The 22,492-nt window shown below is 41.8% G+C and overlaps 1 protein-coding gene across 5 annotated transcripts in view; it reads right to left on the reverse strand.

Moving 5' to 3' along the window:
- The window catches only part of CEMIP2 (cell migration inducing hyaluronidase 2), a 105,287-nt gene that overhangs the window by 6,840 nt on the left and 75,955 nt on the right, over positions 1–22,492 (reverse strand). For 4 of the 5 annotated variants that reach the window (XM_034647214.1, XM_034647215.1, XM_011219104.3 and 1 more), the window contains 4 exons: positions 20,038–20,136; positions 14,499–14,653; positions 11,837–11,940; positions 9,450–11,490 (listed from right to left, as the gene is read on the reverse strand). In XM_034647214.1, the coding sequence (XP_034503105.1) occupies positions 11,294–11,490; positions 11,837–11,940; positions 14,499–14,653; positions 20,038–20,136 (555 nt within the window). In that variant the 3' untranslated portion in view covers positions 9,450–11,293. Of the gene's footprint in view, positions 1–9,449; positions 11,491–11,836; positions 11,941–14,498; positions 14,654–20,037; positions 20,137–22,492 lie in introns of those variants that run through there. The other variant, XM_034647219.1, reaches the window with a different exon arrangement.

Below are 22,492 nucleotides of genomic sequence, written 5' to 3' on the forward strand. Positions count from 1 at the left end.
GTAGTGTGGAAAGTCCCATTCCAGTACTGCCAGCCCAGTGTTGCAGATTAGCAGGTCTGTGGCTAGAAGCATCTCATGCACTGGGGGGGAGGCTGGAGACACTGTTTTCATTACACCATGCTTACCACCTGTGCAACAAACGTCTTTGTTTTCGTAGGCTAATTTTGACAGTGAACTTTTGGATCATGGGGCTGCATCAGCTATGCCCTCTTTGGACACCTCTTGCATCTTTGGTTAAGCCATTAAGCCATATTGGTTTGAGTCCTTATTAATAGATCCTACTCATCAATGGCCAGATGATGGATCCTTTAAATTGCCTGTATTTACAAGAAAAATATTCTATCTTTGGAATTTCCATGCCTGTGTGGATTTCCCATATATATGCTATTAAGTTTGATTTTTCTCCTATCACTCTGTTTCATGTCAATTTGATTCTTAGTCCAGCTAGAAAGACTTTGAAAGGAAGAGGAAATTCTTCCTCCCCAACATCTACCAGTATTACCCTTTCTAGATGTATTTATATTGATACCTAAACATAATTCATTCATTTTAACTGGAATATATTAGTGCATTTTATGAGTTCACTATAATGCATTTATGTGATCCCTCAGTAACAAGCATCCAGGTTCTGTCCCAATTTTTTACTCATATAAACCCAGCCATAAATATCCCCACATATTTCCTTGCACACATGAACAGGAAACTCATAGGAATATATATAATTAGGATAACTTATATACAAAGCTATTAGATACTACCAATTTGATCTCCAAAGTGTTTTTACTCACTTTCCAGACAACAATATATCCAAAAGTTTCATTTCCTCTACATACTCATAAACCCTTTGAATGGTATCTTTTTTTTTTTTTTTAAAGATTTCTTTATTTCAGAGAGAGCACATGGGCGGAGGGGCAGAGAGAGTCTTAAGCAGACTCCTGCACTGAGTTTGGAGCCCAATGTTGGGGCGAAATCTCATGACCCTGAGATCACAACTGAAACCAAGAGTCAGTTGCTTAACCTACTGTACCACCCAGGCATCCCAATATCTTTTTTTTTTTAAAGATTTTATTTATTTAATTGACAGAGATAGAGACAGCCAGCGAGAGAGGGAACGCAAGCAGGGGGAGTGGGAGAGGAAGAAGCAGGCTCCTAGCGGAAGAGCCTGATGTGGGGCTCGATCCCATAACGCCGGGATCACGCCCTGAGCCGAAGGCAGACACTTAACCGCTGTGCCACCCAGGCACCCCCCAATATCTCACTTTTTAATTGCGTTATCCCTAAACACTAATACCTTTTTCATATATGTATTTGCTTCTCAGGTTTCCTGTTCTGAGTTGGATATGATTAACACTCACCCATTTTCCCTTGGTTTCCTTTTATTTTTGTTAATGATTTATAGAAGTTCTTTATATGTTTTTGAGTTATACTCATTACAAATACCTTATCCAAGTTTATGCTGTGTCTCTTGGCTTTGCTTGAGATATCTGTCATACAAAATGATTACATTGTAATCTAGTAAACACTTTCTTTTATGTTTTTTTTTTAAGATTTATTTATTTAGGGGTGCCTGGGTGGCTCAGTCAGTTAAGTGTCTGCCTTAGGCTCAGGTCATGATCTCGGGGTCCTGGGATAGAGTCCCTCATTGGGTTCTCTGCTCAGAGGGAGAGGGAAAATTTAGCAGACTCTGCACTCAGCCCAAAGCCCCACATGGGGCTCAATCTCAGGACCCTGAGATCACCTGAGCCAAAACCAAGAGTGGGTTGCTTAACCAACTGTGCCACCCAGGTGCCCCTGTGTTTTTTATATATTTAACATCTATTTCTCTCTTCCAATGTCAAAATTATATTTTTCTGTATTTTCTCTAAGTTTTATAGTTCTACTTTTCACACTTAAATGTTTAATTCATATGGAGTTTGTTTTTCTTCACGGTGTTTGGTAGGAATCCAACTGTATCTTTTTCCATGGAAAACCATTTATTCTCACTCTATTTATTGAGTAGTTTATCTCTTATCCACTGATTGTAATGCCATCGTTGTTAGAAGTCTATTTCTGGGTGCTGTGATTCATTCCACTGTTTAGGCTGCTTATTTAAATGCAGATTTGGGGGTTTCAACCAAAGATTCTAACTCAATCCACCTAAAACGGAACCCCTGAATCTGCAGTTTTAACAGTAAACTTCAAGGTTCTGATGGAAACAGCCCATAAACCTCATTTTAAACGGATAATTCTGGGCTTTGGAAAACAATCGAGAACAAAACCCAGAAGATAATATTCCATAACAGTGATGTCTGTCCTTTATAACCATTCTTTTTCCATGTGGTACCTGAAACCTTAACATTCACTGTTACAGTCCATTTCAAGGCAACCTCACAGAAGTCTCATCAGAGAGAAAGGCTAAACTGTTCTTTCTCTCTAAACTTACAAACTCATACCAAGCAGATGGGCACATCTAAATAGCTAACTTCCCCCATGGTAATTAGCAGTAGACTTAACTTCAACCACAAAGGAAGATTCTACTTACCTCTAATGAAGATGCTCTCCTCAACCAGAACGAGTCAGGCTCCTCTGGATTCTTCTTCTGACTAGGCCCCTGACCTTGGGTTCTTGGGACCTTTTGGCCCATTTAATCCAGTTTTAGCAGGAATCCTGCTGTGTCAGTTTAGGGAAAATCCCCCACCCTTGGTATCTTATCACCCTGTCAAAAATCCTGTAAGGCCGGAATCCCCCTACTCGTGTTTCCTCTTACTAATTTCCCATCACCCAATCTCCACCCTGTTCCTTGGCTATGAATGTCCATTTGTCCTTGTTGTATTCCGAATTGAGCTCCATCCACTCTCTGGTACAAAACTCCATTGTAATAACCCCTTGAATAAAGTCCACCTTACCGTCTTTAACAAGAGTCCTGAGCATTTCTTTTCTTTAACACTGTACATACCAGTAAAATATTCTCTGTATAGCCCTCACCAAGACAACCTTTAACAGGGTAGGAACCAAATTTCGTTTTTAAAATGTGAGTTTTTGACATGTGGTGGATCTCATCCCAAATCCTCAATTATATAATTACAAAAAAAGAAAAAAGAAAGAAAATCTATGTTTCAAAGAAACATCCTTAATATAAAATTCATGTCACTGATCACAAAGTTAGACACCCAAGTGTATTAAGGTTAAACAAAACAGAAGCAGTATTCACAAATTCAAATTGCATGAAACATTGTGAAGAATCTGTGTTAATAAACAACACAATACATACTTTTTTACACACTAAAATGATACATGGGCGCACAATATGATAAAAGTCATAATGTTGAAGACTCAATTAAATTCAAGGTTGTCACATTGAGAACTTTTAACTAAATTAAAGTGAGACAGGATTGAAAACTCAATTCAAGGTGAAGGTTGAAGTGATAAAGACTTTAAATTCATGGTTTTAGTGATGATATCACGCATAACCTCTCAGGCGTATTAGACACACACGTACACAGTAACAAGGCAGGCAGGATTACTTTAAAATGAGCACTGGGTATTATATATCCCTGAAACAAATAATATATTATATGTTAATTAACTGAATTTAAATTTTTTTTAAAAGTTAATTGCTTTTTTATAAAAAATGAAATAAAATAGCAAACTCAGAAATTTAGTGACAAGACTCCACTGGCTCTGACCTGCTAACTGAAGTGTAGAAATATTTAATAGAAAAAGTTAAAAAAAAAACACACACAAAGTTATTTTTCTTCATCTCATTCTGTATTTCCAATTACTACTCTTTAAGTCTTTCATTGCGTACCTTTATGCTTCGTATTAATCATTTGTCTTTTGTAAACAGATAAAGGACTGAATAAAATGAAAAGAACTTCTCCTGTTAATTCAAATATATAGCAAGGATATAGATATTAAGTTGATAATTTCAAAGTTGACTATCCAAAATATCCAGTAATTATACTTGTCAATAGATTCTGAATCCCATTATTTTAGGTAATAGCACATTAAAATTTACAACTGAAATTTAAAAATTATCCCATTTCAAGGCATTGGAAACAAGAGCCAGAAAATATAATCAATATAATAAAATCACCCTGCCTTCACCCCCAAAATAATAATTTTGTATTTGTGATTGACCTTCTTCCTCTGGATCAAAGTGCACAGGAAACTACTAATCCTTATGATCTCTAATCTTGTTTATATATCATCTCTCCACTTGGATCCTCATTTAACCTTGCGGGCATATGTTTTCAATATAAAGCTGTAAGAAAGGAAAGCTATAATTACCCAATCTCTTCCTTTCAGCTATTGAAATAAAGCCATTTACAGAAATGCAAGACACTATAAACAAAGGGGATTTTCCAGTGCTCACAGAGCACAGCTTCCAGGAAGATGCTGGGATAAATACGCTTTCTTGTGGCCAAGCCCCTGGGCCTGGAATCCAAACAGATTATATGTTTCAGAGTCAGGTAGGGTTACTCATCGAGCCTGTGTTCTGAGAACATTGCTAGGGGGTAGCAATATCACAGTATTATGCATCACCTTCTTGAAGATGATCAGAAGGGATTCCATTCAAATACAAATGCTGGTATCTTGTGCATGGTATTGACCCCATTACCCAGGGACTGATGATCTGGTTTGTGGATTTTCCAGATTGGTAACTTCCCCTAGGCTTTGATAGCATCAGCTTCATCTGTAGGCCAAGTAAGCAGGAGAGCAAAATTGCTTCAGATCAGGTACATAAAACTTCCAGCAACACATTACTTGTAACATTATAAGCACTATGGGCTGATACTAAAATGGCATCGTTGCCTAAGAGGAAATTAGTTTTTAGACGTGAGGACTCATCTGACTTCGAACTCGTTTAGCAAGGATCCTGAGGGCTGGGCATGGAATATGTAAGCAGTGGTGTGAAAGGTACAAAGAGGTCTGGGAATGTGGTCTTGCCCAGTCTGAGCAGACCACAGCGGTGGACCCCGGGCAGTCAGGAGGAAGCGTGACAAGGAAGAAATGGGGGTACAGAGAGACGTGGGAAAGTTGGCTGCCAAAGGCGCTCATTTTCCCATCCCTCCGCTCAACTTCAGCTTGTGTATCAACCTCAGCTTTGAACCATTTCACCATATGTTAGCATTTTTCCTGCTTGATAAGAACAAAAGTGAAAATGTGGGTGGCTGAAGGATAGAACAAGAATTAGAAATGAGTTGTTTCTAGCCCATGTGAGTTTGGGGCAAGAGGGATTGGAAGAGACAAACTATTAGCTGAGCTGCAGTTCTCCCTTCCGGGAACAGGGAGCCAAAGCCGCACACACCAGCTGTGAAACAGGGTGCAGACACGTGATCTCACTTCAGAGCTGCCTTTCCACATCGCATAGCGCTGGCCTGTACACAGCTGGCTTGCTGAGTCAGAGGGCTGGCACAACCAAGGGCACAAATGCAGGTATCATGAGGACGCTCAAACCAAGTCACTGAACACATACTGCCGGGCCCGAAGTCCTGTTTTCTAGATACAAACAACTCAGTACAGAAAGCGTGTTAGAACTAGGCCTCGGGCTTTCGCAGGGACTTTCCAGGGGTTCCCAAATCTGGCATTATCTCCAAAGTTTGCTTTAAACAATAGAGATTCCCTAATCCTTAGCCCTGGAAAAACTACTAAATTAGAATTCACAGGTGTCTGGAAGTCTACGTTTTCTTCCGTTTTTGTTTTTGTTTTTTTTTTGTAAACAAACCACCCAGGCATTGTTACTGTTGACGATGGACCATGTTTGGGAACCATGGCTGTCTCATTTAATCTCCTTTTATTTTACCCCAATATCGTTAGTCCCACTTTACAGACAAGAAAGCTGCAGATCGGGACTAGGAATCCACTCGAAGTAACACTGCTAGTAAAGACCCCTGAGGGGCATCAAACCTAGCTTGGTCACCAGAATATCCATGGTATCTAAGGCAATGAACTGTCTCAAATCCACTAACTACTCACCAAGAGCCATTTTCCTTAGAAGACTGCTCACGTGCACATTTTGGGAGGCAACAGGTTTTGGGTGGGTTTTCGCTCCCCGACCAGAACCTCTTCTTCCCTGCCACATTGGGAACTAACAGTGTTCCTTTGTCCCCTGAGATCTAGCTGATCTAAGCCTTCCACTCTCAGGAACTGGGTGTTTAAGACCAACATGGGCTGGTGGGAGGAGGTGGAAAAAGGGAGCCCTGCCAGTCTCCCACAGAGTGTCCCACCCTCTCTCGGCAAAGAACAATATCATAATCCCCCAAGCCCATCCAATGGCCTCCCAACCCTCCGTAAAGTTTACATGTTAAAAGGCTTTCACTTACAAATCAAACTGCTTGTATGAAGTCATTCACTCTATCTTAAAAAAAAAAATATCTGCAATTGGCCATGAGTTCTTCCAAGAATGTGAAATAACCAGAGTGGATACAGTTCCATCCCAAAGCAAAGAAACTATGCTTTTGTTAATCTGTGCAGCTTGATTGTGGCTAAACGAACATTTTCCTTTAAACCTAAAACTAACAAGAAGAACTTGCGGAGAACAAAGGATGGCTGGCACTCCATCATGGGAATAACTAAGCCAAACGAATAATTCTAACAATGAGAATTTCAGATGATGGAGAGAGGCTTTTATCACGGGCTCCAAACCTCTGCCCCAGGAACAGTTATAGACTGTGCTGTGCACATGGGATCTGCCTTGCATCTGACACAAAAAGTTCTAGGAAAGACTGCAGAGATCAGGGTTAAAAAACACAACATTCAGATTTGTTCACATGTGCTCTGTGCTGAAGGAAAGGAGAGGAAGAAGTAACAGGAGCTCACTACACCTTATGGGCTTCTCAAAAAAGTTCTCAGATTTTTCTTTAGAAGAAACACCTGGGGAGCTTGTTAAAAATTACATTCCCAGCTCCAACCCCCGGAGATGCCAATTCTCCGGTCTGAGTTGGGGCTGGAGATTCTCTACCTTCATCAAGCACCTCAGGTGATTCTGATGCTGGTTTTTTCCGTAACTTTCTACTTAAAAAATTCTCAAACCTTATGAAAGCCCCGAGAAGAGGATAATGAACACCAGTAGACCCTTCACCAAGAGCAAGGGTCAGCAAACTTCCTCCGTAAAGGAACACAGTAAACATTTTCAGCTTTGGAAGCCATGTAGACCCAGCAAGCTACTCAGGTCTGCCATTGGGACCCATGAACTAGTCCACATACAAGCCAACAGGCGTGGCTGTTTTCCAATAAGACTTCACTTACGAACACTGAACTTTAATTTTCACATCACAAAATCATGCTCTTCTTTGACTTTTTCCAATGTGTTACCTTTAAAGATGTAAAAGCCATTCTTAACTCGGTATTGGTACAACACCAGTCAGGGGGCAAATCTGTCCTCCATGTCACTTTGCCGACCTCTAAGGAATCCAACTGTGGTCATACAGTCTGAGCTCTTCTGAGGATGAACTTAACTTGACGACTTTTCATATCCAGACTAATCACACTGTCCATCTTAGGAAAATTGAAAAACTGAATCTAGGAGGTGGTTTTCTGACTCTCTGATGTATTTTCAGATAGAACATTTCACAGCTTCCTAATGGCTTATATTTTTGGACGCCCTGTGGGGCGCAGTTCCTCATTTAGAAATCTTCATAGTTCAGTCAGTCACTTTCTAATTTTATCACACAAAATAAAGTGTGTGTATGTCCTTCCCCACAACACTAGGGCCTGACTAGCATCTTCTTCAGTTTCTCTCTTTTTAAAATTTTATTTATTTATGAAAGAGAGAAAGAGAGAGAGAGAATGAGCAGAGGCAGAGGGAGCAGCAGAGTCCCCACTGAGCAGGGAGCCTGACACAGAGATCGATCCCAGGACCCTGATCATGACCTGAGCCTAAGGCAGATGCTTAGCGGACTGAGCCACCCAGACACCCCCAGCTTCTCTCTTATTTTGAGGACAAATGGGCAAAAAATAAAACAAAACCCTCTGCCTCCCAAATGGTCCAGCAAGATATGAATAGAATTTTATTATTTGTGAACAAGGGACTGGGGATGCCTTTCCTTGATTTTTCCCTCCCTGACCTTTGGTTGCAAATCAGCTCCTGCCCAGAGTGTCTGCTAGCATTTCTAGCAGACTGGGTTATTACCAAGTTAAGACAACAGTAATGATACAAATCTGTTACCCAATTACTCCCATTCACAGTCTTCACCTTTCGGGGAATTTCTCAACTTATTAAACATGGTTTCCTAAGTATCTGAAAGCCAAACAAGAATTCTGGAGGGTGAGGTCCAACTCTGCATCACAGAATCAACAAACACGGTCATGTTGGGATCTGTGTACTTACCTACGAGGACCAACGGGGGGGGGGGAGCCGACCTGAATTCACTAAGTGCATTCCTGTTTATTAAAATGCTTTCCACTGGACTTACCCAAACATGACCTCATCTCTCAGGGAATGAACACCTAGTTACCTGAAACCTTCAAGCATCTATCACCTCATGGCCCGCCCCTCCTCACAACAAAGTTATCCACTTAGTGGCAAGAGATGTGTTCTCTCCTGATGAAGCTGGAGAACAGAGGTCACAAAAGCCCCCTCGCCAGCCCCACATCTGAATGTCAGCTTAGCTGCTGCTAAGAGACCAGGCGCCTGCCTTTCAATCTTCCTGCAAGCTCTCCTCCAGCTTCCGAGGAGCCTATGCGGCACGCGGGCTCAGGTGCGGAGGCAGAAACCTCACAGCAGAGACTTATACCCCGCGTCTGTGACATCTGAGAAGGCCCTGTGTTTCTCATCAGCTGGCTGATTTGTGGACGGCCACATTTCTGGAGCCCCGCCAACTGCCTCACCTGACGGAAATTGCTTACGAACTTATAAATCACCATTGGATCTATTTTCCCCACAGAAATAAAACAGATCGCTGGCTCCCCACTGCCGGAAATGTATTTAAAAGCTTAGTTGACCGACTTAACAATGTGAGACGATTAAGGACTAAAAACCGTAAAGTTCTATTCAAAGAAGACAATAATGAAATGCTGTTCAGGGCTGAAAGTTCTGGAACATAGGAACAGCAAATAAAAATAACAGATAAATGTGATTTTGTTTGAGTCACAAAAAATTACAGACTCGAGTTAAACAGTGGACCCATTATATTACTGCAGTGGTTTTTAAACCTGCCTGTGGGCTGGAATCACCCAGGGAGCTTTAAAAAAATTCCAATACCCAGGCTGCATCCTACCCCAATTAAATCTGAGTGTTGGGGTGGAGGGTGAGGCCCAGGGCTTAGTATTTTTTAAAGCTCCCAGGCAATTCCATTGCACAGGCTCGGGGGAGAAGGTCTGCACTGCAGAATGGGGTCCCTGCCCTTCTGAAGCTTAGCGTTTCCAAATCTACTTGGCAGACAATTTCCCTTCCTCATCTCTGCCAACAGCTTCTTCACGGCTGGAAGCTGGAATAAAAAAATGATCAATTGAGTCACACGCATATATAAAAAATACATGCACACATATTTTTATTTATTTAACTTAGGCCCTGATAATTAGCATACAAATCAGAAAAACCGAGTGCTTCGGAACTTACATCGCCTCTCCAAATCTTCAAAGACCCAAACTCTAAAAAACACGCATAAAAGATATTTAAGTCATAAAAAACACACACGCACACGCAAACTTTAATCACCTTCAGGAACCATGATCCAATAATATATTTAATAGGTAAGATCTCGCTCATCGATATACAAAAGAAAAAACAACATCAACGACAACCCTCAACTTTAACACACATGCCCTCAGCAAGAGCACTTAAGAGTTAGAATGGTTTATCGGTAGCATTTCGAGGTAGCATGTTTTGTAAAGTAACCGAAGTCTCAGACCTGCTCTGCAGTTTCTCCTGGACACAAAGGGACAGACCCTCGGCCTTTGCTCTTGGTAGAGGAGAGTGAGTTTGTCCGTATTTACTGCCAAGTCAGCCTGAACTCACTTCCTACCCTCTCGCCATGGCCATGTCTTCATACGCTCCATGTAGTGCAGGTTTGGGAAAACGCAAAGGCATTTTTCGACCCTTCTTTCCCGGTGTGGTGTCATCCCTGACGGTGGAGCTAATCTTTCTGCTACATACAATTCTCTCCGGCAGGACATTCATGCACCCAGGGGGAAGGGGAATCGGGCATCACGGCACTTTCTTTCTTTTAATTGGCTCTAACAATTTAATTAATTAAGAGCGACCAACATCTCTAAGGCTCTACAAAGTATTGTTTCTGTATGTCCCCCCTCCATGATTCTGGCTCATCAAAGGCGCTCCCTTTTTTCTCCCCGAGTACAATACTTTGGGGTATCATTAAGCTTTCTGTAATTTTCCTGGCAGGATGGTGAGCAGAAAAGCTTAGAAAGAAAAAAATCACCCAAAAACAACAATGAAATCTGGGTACAGGAGCAACCCCAAGAACAGACTTCCTTTGTGCCAGTTGAAACGACCCACATTTACAGTTCACGAACAAGGCCTTCTTCTTTTTAAAAAAATATAAATAGTCAGCTCAGCTCTGCATTTTAAACACAAATATACAGTCAAAAGAGGCTAAGGATTAAAGCTGCAAATTCGGTCCCAATAATTTCAGACCTTGGTGAAGATCAAATTTTTTGCCCAGAGGCGCAAGTTTAGAGGGATGTTAAATCCCTAAAGCCCTTTCATCCCAGTATGCTTTCCGTTGAAAAGTTCAACCCTTGGAAGGAATCAATGTACAAATGAATAAAAATAGCACATGCCCCAGGCAAAAAAGGGCATGAGCTGGGCCTGAGTTGCCACTTAAGACTGTCACTGAGTATCCTATACAATCTGCAAAGGCTGCCGCCCCGATCCAGGGCTCCAGGGCCCGGGCAGCACCAAACACACCAGCCACCCGAGTCAACTGCTGACCCAAAGCCAACGACACAACCAGGCATCAGACTTCAAGTATCCACGGTGCTACAAGAGCTGGTCCGCTCCAGAACTCGGGCTGACCCTCAGAGGCCCCCACCTCCCTCCCCTGGCATCCTGTCCTACAAAAGGTGAAGCTGCTTACAATCACTAAGACACACAGAGTGACCGTGGAGGGACAGGAAAAATGCTCTCCGAATATACCAGCCTAACAAACACAAACAAATTCTTCAACACTTTGTACAACTAGCAGGTGTGCCCGCTGGTATTCAAGCCATCACTTCAAATTCTTTCATCCCCTCTCTGTATCAAACAGGAAAATGGTTCCATTGGGTTAACAGTGTCATTTTTAAAATGCCATAAATTAAATAAGTTAGTTCACATTTTTTCTTCCCCCAGCACTTAAGTTACAGTGAGTCCCTAATGTGCTTTTGCAGTCTGCATTAACAGCTCCAGATCTCTCCGGCGGACAACGCTGGCTCGGGGACAACCGTATTCTTCCAGCTGCAAAGGGAGGAATTGTTCAAGCAGCCCGAGGCCCTGGCCAGCAGGACTGGTAAACAGCTTAGCCCAAGATGGTTTAAAGTTTCCGCTGAATCCCAAAAATATGGTACTCCCTTTAAAAAAAAAAAAAAAAAAGGGCAATTTGTCCATCTACTTGTTCCAGGCAAGACAATGTGAGAGGTGAGTCAGAGGTGAGCAAAACAAAGACAGCTATGAAACAGAAAAGCTACACTTCTTTACGTCAGTCAATGAACTCTGACCACCCACCTCTTGCCCCAAATAACAAACCACATCCCCAAACACTTCCTCTAAAAATGTCTCCTTATTTAAAAATTATCTTAATGATACCCACTCCAGCAAAATAAGCTCATGAAGACGGGCTGGGGGCTATATTCCACCATAAAAAATGCTTCTGTGGCTGGACTCACAAAAATGTCAAGGAACAATACAAATACAAACCTTTGTTATAAAGATGAGCTGGTTTGGCTAATCCCAGAGGTACTAATGAATCAGAAATATTTAAACGCTTTATTTCTCCTCTTGTGCTCAACAGAACAATTGACCTGTATGTAAAAGTCAGAAAATTGGAGGGAATTTCAATAAATGAGCACGTATTAATTGAGAACATTTCTGAGATGAATACAGCAGAGAAATACCAGATAAAAGCAAAACTAAAAACAAACAGGAAAAAAGAAACAAAAACTGAGATGCTTTTCTCATCCCTGCTGTTACAAGCTCCGGCTCCCCGGCCCCACCCAGGACCCACCCAGGACTTAACGTTGCTATTACAAGGTGTCTCCAAGTGTTGACAAAGCAAAGTTCATTTAGGTCTGTTGACCCAATAGGTGAATTGGGACTCATCTCTTTCATGGAATATATTAATAAGGGAGGTTGGTTTTGTTTCAGATGCTCTATTCATCTATTCATGTCCTATTATCCACTTATAAAATAAATGAATAAACACCGATTCTAAAATGAAATGAAATAAAATCCGCGCCCCAAGGTTTGGTTTAAATTCCATGTTTATTATGCAGCATATCAACACATATACTGAAATCTGTCTGGATTTTCTCTTCTGATCTCTCTCTCCCTCTCTCCTCTGCCAATGCTATGCGGGCTTAATTACTATGGCCTCATGATTTAATATGTTATAAAACAAGCCCCCTTGTATTATTTTAAGTTGTTTACAAAGATTTTATTATTCTCCCACATTTATTCTTCTACTACCCTTTTCTTGAACTGTTATATATCCATTAGTATTCATTTTCTTAATATGGGTCTTGGCATGTTGATGTCATTCTAAAGCAAGGGTGACCATTCAGAGTCTGAAGGGAGGTCCGACCACAGCAACCCTACAGGCCTGACCCTCTTCAGGCTCGTCCCATGAGATCATTTACACGTCCCCAGGGACCCCCAACACCCCAACATGTGCCTGGTTCTCTAGAAGACACTAATAGTTGTTCCATAACCTCTTAACACTTTGTTAACGCTTTGTTAAGATACAACATACAGGGACACCTGGGTGGCTCAGTTGGTTAAGCATCTGCCTTTGGCTCAGGTCATGATCCCAGGGTCCTTGGACTGAGCCCCACGTTGGGCTCCCTGCTCAGCAAGGAGTCTGCTTCTCCCTCTCCCTCTATAGCTCCCCCTGCTTATGTTCTCTCTCCCTCTCTCAAATAAATAAATAAAATCTTCAGGGGGAAAAAAAAAAAGATAAACATACATATAGAAAAGTATCACTAAGTGCATAGCACATTGAATTTCTGCACACTGAACATATTTATGCAACCAGTCCAGATGAAGAAACAGAGCATTACCCACATCTTAAAAGCTTCCTTCAGTCCCCTTTCCAGAAACAACCTAGTGACTTTTTAATGAGTTGGTTTTTAACTCTTAAATCTATAGGGTACCTTACAGGATTGCCGTGTTATCCTAAAAATTGATGGTGAGCGGTATGCCCTGGATTGGTTTAGGTGAACTGAGCACATGTTTTCACCACTAGGAAAAATCTTTAAATCCTTAAAGAAAATTGAGGCCTTGGAAAGGAATTCCCTAGAAGTATCTTTTTTTTTTTTTTAAAGATTTTATTTATTTATTTGACAGAGACAGCCAGCGAGAGAGGGAACACAAGCAGGGAGAGTGGGAGAGGAAGAAGCAGGCTCCTAGCAGAGGAGCCTGATGTGGGGCTTGATCCCAGAACAATCCAGGATCGTTCCCTGAGCCGAAGGCAGACACTTAACGACTGCGCCACCCAGGCGCCCCTCCCTAGAAGTATCTTAAAGCAGAATTCAGAGCTAGATCTGCACACTGAATATTACACCCAAATAATCCAATGACTTTATGGGACTTCTGAAATCTGGTTCTGTCAGGTGTAAAGAGTGTAAGTCATCAGATGACCAAAGATGCATTCAAAAACCAGACAGGACCTTACTCCCCAGGAAGCTCATGTCCTTCCCTCAGTTGCTTCACTAAGTGAAGGTCTGCATGTAAATTAGCGACCGCAGCACAGCCAAGGGAGGCAGAAAGGAGCCTGAATTCATCTCCTTGCCTCTAGGCAGGGACTAACCAGTCCCTAGAAAGAAAGGTTTTGCTCATGTGCATGCTTCTTCAGAGCCCAACAAAACAAAACCAATCAGGCCAGGGCTCTTAAGAGACCACATATGTGTCCACTTAAAACTCAGTTGACTCCTTTCCAGTCACTTCCACGTGAGCCAGGTGGTGAACTCACAGCACAATGCTGTCTGCGGGCTTACCAGTGAGACAGATGGCCCCAAAGGTCAAATTGCCTATCAAATTGCTTTAAACGGGAAATGAACCTTCTAAGTGAGTTAGGTGCAAAGTAATTGAGCAAATACTAAAAAAATGGGATAGAAATGTTCCAAAATACTGAGCAATTCCCGTTCTAAGAGCCTTTACACCATTTGCAAACTCTGCTCACATCCGGGCTTTCACTGAGCAATGCTATGCAGCTTAGACCACATGTTGTCAATCTGAGACGAGGATTTCAACAGCCCTAAATGCCCACACAGTAAAAGGGTGGAAAGACAAACCAAAGCTCAGAGTTAACCAGGTGTCAGCTGTTCCAACGGCCTGTCCCTGTTACAGAACAAGTGTCACCTACCTTGGAGGGATGCCTATTCTCAAATACTCTTCCATGCGACTGACATCTGCAGGAGAGAAAATCTTTTTTTCCGTTAACCGGAAGGGAACACTGCAGGCATCCACAATGAGGAGGAGGACACCTGGGTTTTGGATGGTAAAGTCGGTGCCATTGACCTGTGAACAGAGAAACGTCTTCTGCTGTCACCAGCCCTTCGTATCTCCAGGATGACTCATCTTTCTCGGTCTTCTAAACCCATGAATCAAGTTCTATTTCCAGGATTCAACTGCATAATCCAGTGATGCTTTCTCCACCAACACCTGAAACCCTGCCAGTGTTCTCCTAGGCTGTGCCCTTGATTGGTCTTTACTGGTTGGATTGGATGCTCTGCGCAAGGCATAGCAGCCCACAGTCTGCTGAGCAGCGTGACTCTTGCTGAAGGCGTAAGGACTTCATGCCTACCCCCCACTCTCTCACTGGGGTCAAAGCTCTCACACTCAGCGATCAGGTCCCAGCCTCTGTACCACAGTTCCGATAGCTCACTTACTGTCACACTGGTTCAGAGAAAAACATCATACCTGCCCCAACACAGAAACCCTCCCAGCAGAGTTTAGGTTTGGAACATCAGAGGAGCCAGATGGCCTCATCTCCTTTGTCCCATCCACAGCTCTCCTTTAAAATCAAAATGGAAAAGTGGTCATTTCACCAGGATGCTAAGCCACAAGGTATTAATATATTTTGTTCACAGTTATTGTGAGCTGAAATTTCCAGTAGTCCTCTCTAAATTAAATTAGTGGTTTGAGACCTCTTCAAGAAAAAGGAACTCCAGACACATCCAAATATCATTAATTCATTAGCCAAAAAAGAAGGAAAAAAAACTCATTGGATTAAAAAAATGATCAAATGCTAATTTAAGGCATAGCCGCTGTTCCTATTTTAAATGTATAAAATTGGGGCACCTGGCTGGCTCAGTCAGAGGAACGTATGGCTCTTGATCTCAGGGTCCTGAGTTTAAGCCCTGCACTGAGTACAGAGATTATTTAAATAAATAAATAAATAAATGAATGAATGAATGAATGAATGAATAAAAACTTAAAGAAAAAAAAAGGTTTGGGGCGCCTGGGTGGCACAGTCGTTAAGCGTCTGCCTTGGGTTCAGGGTGTGATCCGGGCGTTCTGGGATCGAGCCCCGCATCGGGCTCCTCCACCAGGAGCCTGCTTCTTCCTCTCCCACTCCCCCTGCCTGTGTTCCCTCTCTTGCTGGCTGTGTCTCTCTCTGTCAAATAAAAAAAATAAAATCTTTAAAAAAAAAAAAAAAGTTTTCCTTGAAAAAAATTATATGTGTAAAATTATAAACTATGCTAAGAGCTAACAAAGGAGAAATGCCATCACCACTACACTTGCTTTTGTTTGGGGAAATTATATTTAAATTTTTTTTTTAAGATTTTATTTACTTGAGAGAGAGAGAACAAGTAGGGGGGAAGGGCAGAAGGACAAGCAGATTCCACACTGAAAACAGAGCCCAACATGGGACTCGATCCCAGGACCCCAAGATCATGACCCCAGCTAAGGTCAGATGCCCAACCAACTGAGCCACCCAGGCACACCTAAATTCTATTTCTAATTGCTACTGGTCTCATAGGAATCAAAATGACTTTTTGGCTATGTTTGTATCGCTCTAATCCAGAGAACAACTATGGAAATCGTTGAGGTAAAGTACCACTTTATATCTGGGAAGACTGGAAGTGATTATTCTCTTATTTTTAAAAATCTAAATACTAAAACTGAAATAAATTTGAGAAAAATATATATAATGACCCCCAATACACTTAAACTGTCCTCTTGAAAATAACCCCCTAAAACCTATTACTTAAAGAAAACACAAAAGTTTCCATAAGGACTAAAGCAACACCATGTCCTAGCAAGGACTCCTCTGGCAAATGCTTGTTGTGTGACTTTTCTGGGGTCCTGAACACCCAGTGTGCAGCAACGGAGTTAAAAAAGTGTGTGCAGACCCTGGAGCAGAGCCTGCCTGAGATTTTTTTGGGCAAAACAATATCTTCTTGAATTGTTTAAGTGAAGTTAGTAGAGCAGAGCGACTCAGCACCCCCTTGCTTCCCTTCTGCAACGGACGCCTACCAGAGACCACGCCAACAAGGCTGGGATCAGGTTCTCCACGCGGCTGACTGCATGGAGATGCTGAGCCAACAAATTTTATGCCAAAAAAAATTACATCATGAACCTACTACTCAATGAACAGTTGCTAACGGAAGGCAATAGGCATAAATACATAGTTGGGAAATCTTTGAGCTACATTTAAATTGGGATAGTCTATTTATTTTTAATTTTGTGTGTGTAAGGTCACGAGATCCACCCGTTTCACAAATTTTAAGTGCACGATACCTAATTATTGACTATAGGGACAATGTCTTACAGCAGATCTGGGGAGCTTATCCATCTTACTCACCTGAAACTACATGGCTTGTTGACCAATAACACCCATTTCACCTTCCTGTCCCCCCAAGCAGGGATATTCTTAATCCAGAGTTATTGAAAAGTTCTTTTTTTTTTTTTTAAGATTTTTTATTTATTCATTTGACAGAAAGAGAGACAGCCAGCGAGAGAGGCAACAGAAGTGGGGGAGTGGGAGAGGAAGAAGCAGGCTCCCAGCACAGCATGGAGCACGATGCAGGGCTCGATCCCAAGACCCCAGGATCATGCCCTGAGCCGAAGGCAGACGCTTGACGACTGAGCTGCCCAGGTGCCCGTATTGAAAAGTTCTTAATTCAGAGTTAAGTCCTGGAGATGCACGGTGGTGGTGCTCGCATACCATATGAATGTACTTCACACCACTGAACTATACACTTAAAAATGGTTAAGACGAAGAATTTTATGTTATGCATATTTTAATACAAAAGAAATTTGGAAAGAAATGAAGAATAAGATGCAATTTTGTCCACATACATGTCAATTTGTGATTGTGTTGTCCACCACTTTAAAAAACTGAGCTCCCCNGTGCTGGGAAAATTGGACAGCTACATGCAAAAGAATGAAACTTGACCACTCTCTCACACCATACACAAAAATAAACTCCAAATGGATGAAAGACCTCAATGTGAGACAGGAATCCATCAAAATTCTAGAGGAGAACATAGGCAACAACTTCTATGACATCGGCCAGAGCAACCTTTTTCACGACACATCTCCAAAGGCAAGAGAAATAAAAGATAAAATGAACTTATGGGACTTTATCAGGATAAAGAGCTTCTGCACAGCCAAGGAAACAGTCAAAAAAACTAAGAGACAGCCCACGGAATGGGAGAATATATTTGCAAAGGACACCACAGATAAAGGACTGGTATCCAAGATCTACAAAGAACTTCTCAAACTCAATACACGAGAAACAAATAAACAAATCATAAAATGGGCAGAAGATATGAACAGACACTTTTCCAATGAAGACATACAAATGGCTAACAGACACATGAAAAAATGTTCAAAATCATTAGCCATCAGGGAAATTCAAATCAAAACCACACTGAGATACCACCTTACGCCAGTTAGAATGGCAAAGATAGACAAGGCAAGAAACAACAATTGTTGGAGAGGATGTGGAGAAAGGGGATCCCTCCTACATTGTTGGTGGGAATGCAAGTTGGTACAGCCACTCTGGAAAACAGTGTGGAGGTCCCTTAAAAAGTTAAAAATTGAATACCCTATGACCCAGCCATTGCACTACTGGGTGTTTACCCCAAAGATACAGACGTAGTGAAGAGAAGGGGCCATATGCACCCCAATGTTCATAGGAGCATTGTCCACAAAGCCAAATCATGGAAGGAGCCGAGATGCCCTTCAACAGATGACTGGATTAAGAAGCTGTGGTCCATATATACAATGGAATATTACTCAGCTATCAGAAAGAACGAATTCTCAACATTTGCTGCAACATGGACGGCACTGGAGGAGATAATGCTAAGTGAAATAAGTCAAGCAGAGAAAGACAATTATCATATGGTTTCTCTCATCTATGGAACATAAGAACTAGGAAGATCGGTAGGGGAAGAAAGGGATAAAGAAAGGGGGGGTAATCAGAAGGGGGAATGAAACATGAGAGACTATGGACTATGAGAAACAAACTGAGGGCCTCAGAGGGTAGGGGGATGGGGAAATGGGATAGACTACTGATGGGTAGTAAGGAGGGCACGTATTGCATGGTGCACTGGGTGTTATACGCCTAATGAATCTTCGAACTTTACATCGGAAACCGGGATGTACTGTATGGTGACTAACATAATAAAAAAAACATTAAAAAAAATAATAAAAACCATGTGGTTCAAGATAAATTAAAAGTTATTGTTGGGAAAAAAAAAACAAAACTGAGCTCCCATGGTTGGAGGATGGGTCAAACAGGTGTAGGGGATTAAGAGGTACAGACTTTTCCAGTTATAAAATACATAAAGTCACAGGAAGGAAAAGTACAGCATAGGAAACAGAGTCAATAATACTGTAATAACTTTGTATGGTGACAGGTGATAACTACACTTACCATGGTGAGCATTTCATAATGTACATAGATGTCAAACTGCTATGTGGTACGCCTGAAACTAATATAATATTGTATGTCAGCTATACTTTGATTACAAAAAAAACAAATTTAAACAAACAAAAAATGAACTCTTTAAAGAGACCATGTGAAGGGTCCCTGGGTGGCTCAGTCGGTTAAGCATCTGCCTTTGGCTCAGGTCATGATCCCAGGGTCCTGAGATCGAGCCCCACATCAGGCTCCACACTCAGCGGGAAGCCTGCTTCTCCCTCTGCCTCTGCTGCACCCCGTGTGTGCTCACTCTCTCTCGCTCTCTCTCTCTGGCAAATAAATAAAATCTTTTTAAGAAAATTAAAAATAGGGGCACCTAGGTGGCTCAGTCGGTTAAGCATCTACCTTTGGCTCAGGTCATGATCCCAGTGTCCTGGGATCGAGTCCAGCATCAGGCACCCTGCTCAGTGGGGAGCCTGCTTCTCCCTCTCCCACTCCCCCTGCTTATGCTCTCTGTCAAATAAATAAATAAAATCTTTAAAAAATTAAAAATAAAAATAAAGAAACCACATGAGACTGGGACCAAGCCCTGGCTAGATATCAATTAGATGGCTAGACACCTGCCACCTGCCACCTCAAGAGCTCCCTATATGGTGGCACTCAGGTCAACCTGATTCTGGACAGATCTCATGCCAAGAGCTGGTTACCACTGGCTAGCTTGGCTCTTCACCCAAATTCTATGCATTGACGATGAAGCTCAGGCCTAAACTTTCATAAACCCGCTAGAGGACGAGCACTTTGTGAACCAATTTTAACATTCACCTCAAAGTCATCAATAAACACAATCTAGTGAGAAAAAAGGACTTAATACATTTAACTTATTTAAAAACACAAATGTTAAGGAGGTATTTATGCCTCTATTTTTATTGCTTGCCACCAAGTAACTGCTGCCAGAGATAATTCATGTCACCGGGATGAAACATGAAAGTGGGAAACTGAGGCAGGGTACGTGCCAGATGGTACTTACAGTGATAATAGACAGGTCTCCACGCTGAGTCTCTGCTTTACTGGGTGACTGGAATTGCACGGGGAGGTAGCTTTTATGAGGATCACTAGTAAACACCACCTAAACAGGGAGGAAGTTCGGTATTTCTGTCAACCACATCTTCCTTCAAAAAGGCCTCAAAATCAACTCAATTATATCAAACCCAATGGTGTTTTTTTTTTCCCCTGTGAACTTTTTGTACAGATTGAATGGCCTGGAATTCCATCTTTTGATCCAGATTTAATACAAGAAGTGTATGTCCCTCATTTTCTGACATAATTCCAGTCTCAAATAATTGTAATCTTGTTCAGAAAATCAATTCTGCAAATGACTGAGTAAATGTGCTTTACACTTACATCTTTGTCCTTTTCAGGTCCTTTTCAGACCAGTTATCTTAAACTAGGACTCAGTCACTCCAGAACTAAGAGAAGTAAAGGTGACAAGGATTACACTGTTCAAAACCTTTCAGCAGGCAGTGCGTCACCAGACTAACTTCCTCTACCTGACTTGCAACGTGTCCCATAAATCAAGCCACGCCTTATATCCAGGCTCCTAATCCCACTGTTCTACCACCTTCTGCAGACAACGTAGCCACCTTGGTTTCCTACAAGTGTTTCATCTCCTTTCCCACCACTCTGCCTTTGCAGATGCTGTTCCCTCCCCAAGAATGCCCTCCCCTGTTTCTTTCTACTCCATGAAATCATTCCCAGCCTCCACGTCCCACCTTGCACCTCCCCAAAGGCTTTCTTCTCATTCAAAAGCAGGCCTAACTCTCACACAATTCAGTATCCTTACGAATGCATGTCAACAACTTGATTCCAAAGGCAAACAATCATGATACTCAACATTCAGAATCTCAGGTTTGCAGTCAAAAATCTGTGTGAATTTTCCTACTTACTCCTCATGTATGTGTGTTTTTGATACTCAAACTCATTCCTTCAAATTTCCAAGTCAAAGTGAGGTTTCCAAACGCTTCAAGTACTTTGCATATGCACCAAGTCAGTAATCGATACATTTTTTAAAAAATAAATTCTAATCAATGTTTCAAGCACACACAAAAAAACCAGGGCATTAATAAACATTAACGTATGGAACCATTTAAAAAGATACACTTATAATATTTCCAATGATGATTATTTTTATAAATTATCATGTTGCGGTTGTTACAATAAATTATATCATCTTTCCTGTAATGAAGGACTTTAACAAATTCAGCTTGAGAATTAGGCTGGAGAATTTACTTCCCCACAAAGATTATCTAAAAATATCACTTTAGGGGCACCTGGGTGACTAAGTCAGTTAAGCATCTGACGCTTGATTTTGGCTCAGGTCATGATCTCAAGGGTTGTGAGACTGAGCCCCACACAACGGGCTCTGCGCTGGGCATGGAGCCTGCTTAAGATTCTCTCTCTCCCTCTTTCCCTCTCCCCAGAATATAAAAATTAAAATAAAATAAAAAATAAATAAAACATTACTTTAACACTCAAGATATTACATGGGACAGGCACGGATCTATAAACTTCTTCATATACATGGTTGGCTTGGTTGGTGAGTTGGTTGGCTGGTTGGTTGGTTGTTAGGTGGGTTGGTTGGCTGGTAGGTGGGTTGGTGGGCTGGCTGGTTGGTTGATAAGTGGGTTGGTTGGCTGGTTGGTTGGTTGACAGGTGGGTTGGTTGGTTGGTTGGTAGGTGGGTTGGTTGGGTGGTTGGCTGGTTGATTCGTTGGTAGGCTGGTTGGTTGGTTAATAGGTGGGTTGGTGGGCTGGTTGGTTGGTCGTAGGTGGGTTGGTGGGCTGGTTGGTTGGTAGGTGCGTTGGTTAGCTGATTGTTTGGGTGGTGGGTGGGTTGGTGGGCTGGTTTTAGCTGAGGTGGAGAATAGAAGCAGCACAGGGATATGAAAGATTGAAACTGTGGATAGGAGTTGCCATTGAAAAAGTACTCATAAATCATAACAAGAGGAAAAAATCCATGTTCCTTTCCCTGCTCTTACTGCCACCAAAAGGCAAAAACAAATGAGAAACATTTTTGATTCAGCAGGACTGGGATGGGACCAAGAATTCTAGTATTTCACAAGTTCCCAGGTGATGCTGATGAAGTTGGTCTGGGACCACACTTTGAGTACCATTTCCCTTAACCCATATTTGTCTGTGTAAAGGTTAAATATTAATTACAGCAATATTAACTCTATACTTCTTTTTCACTTGGTCAGTTGGTCTGACTTCTTTGAAAACCCCATGCCCAATTTGAGCTCATATTTTGGATTTACTTTCATTGCCATGTTTTCTTAAGATCCAGAAGGAGAACTTGTAATGAAGAATATGTCAGGAGAAGAATTTCACTTCTAGCCAAAGTTAGTTTGTACTTTTAATTGCAGGTAAATATAACAGTACATGCTTCAAAATTAACGGTAGCTTTCCACCTTAAAAAAAAGGGGGGGA

Source organism: Ailuropoda melanoleuca, chromosome 17, assembly GCF_002007445.2.
Source record: "Ailuropoda melanoleuca isolate Jingjing chromosome 17, ASM200744v2, whole genome shotgun sequence".
Taxonomy (NCBI): Eukaryota; Metazoa; Chordata; class Mammalia; order Carnivora; family Ursidae; genus Ailuropoda; species Ailuropoda melanoleuca.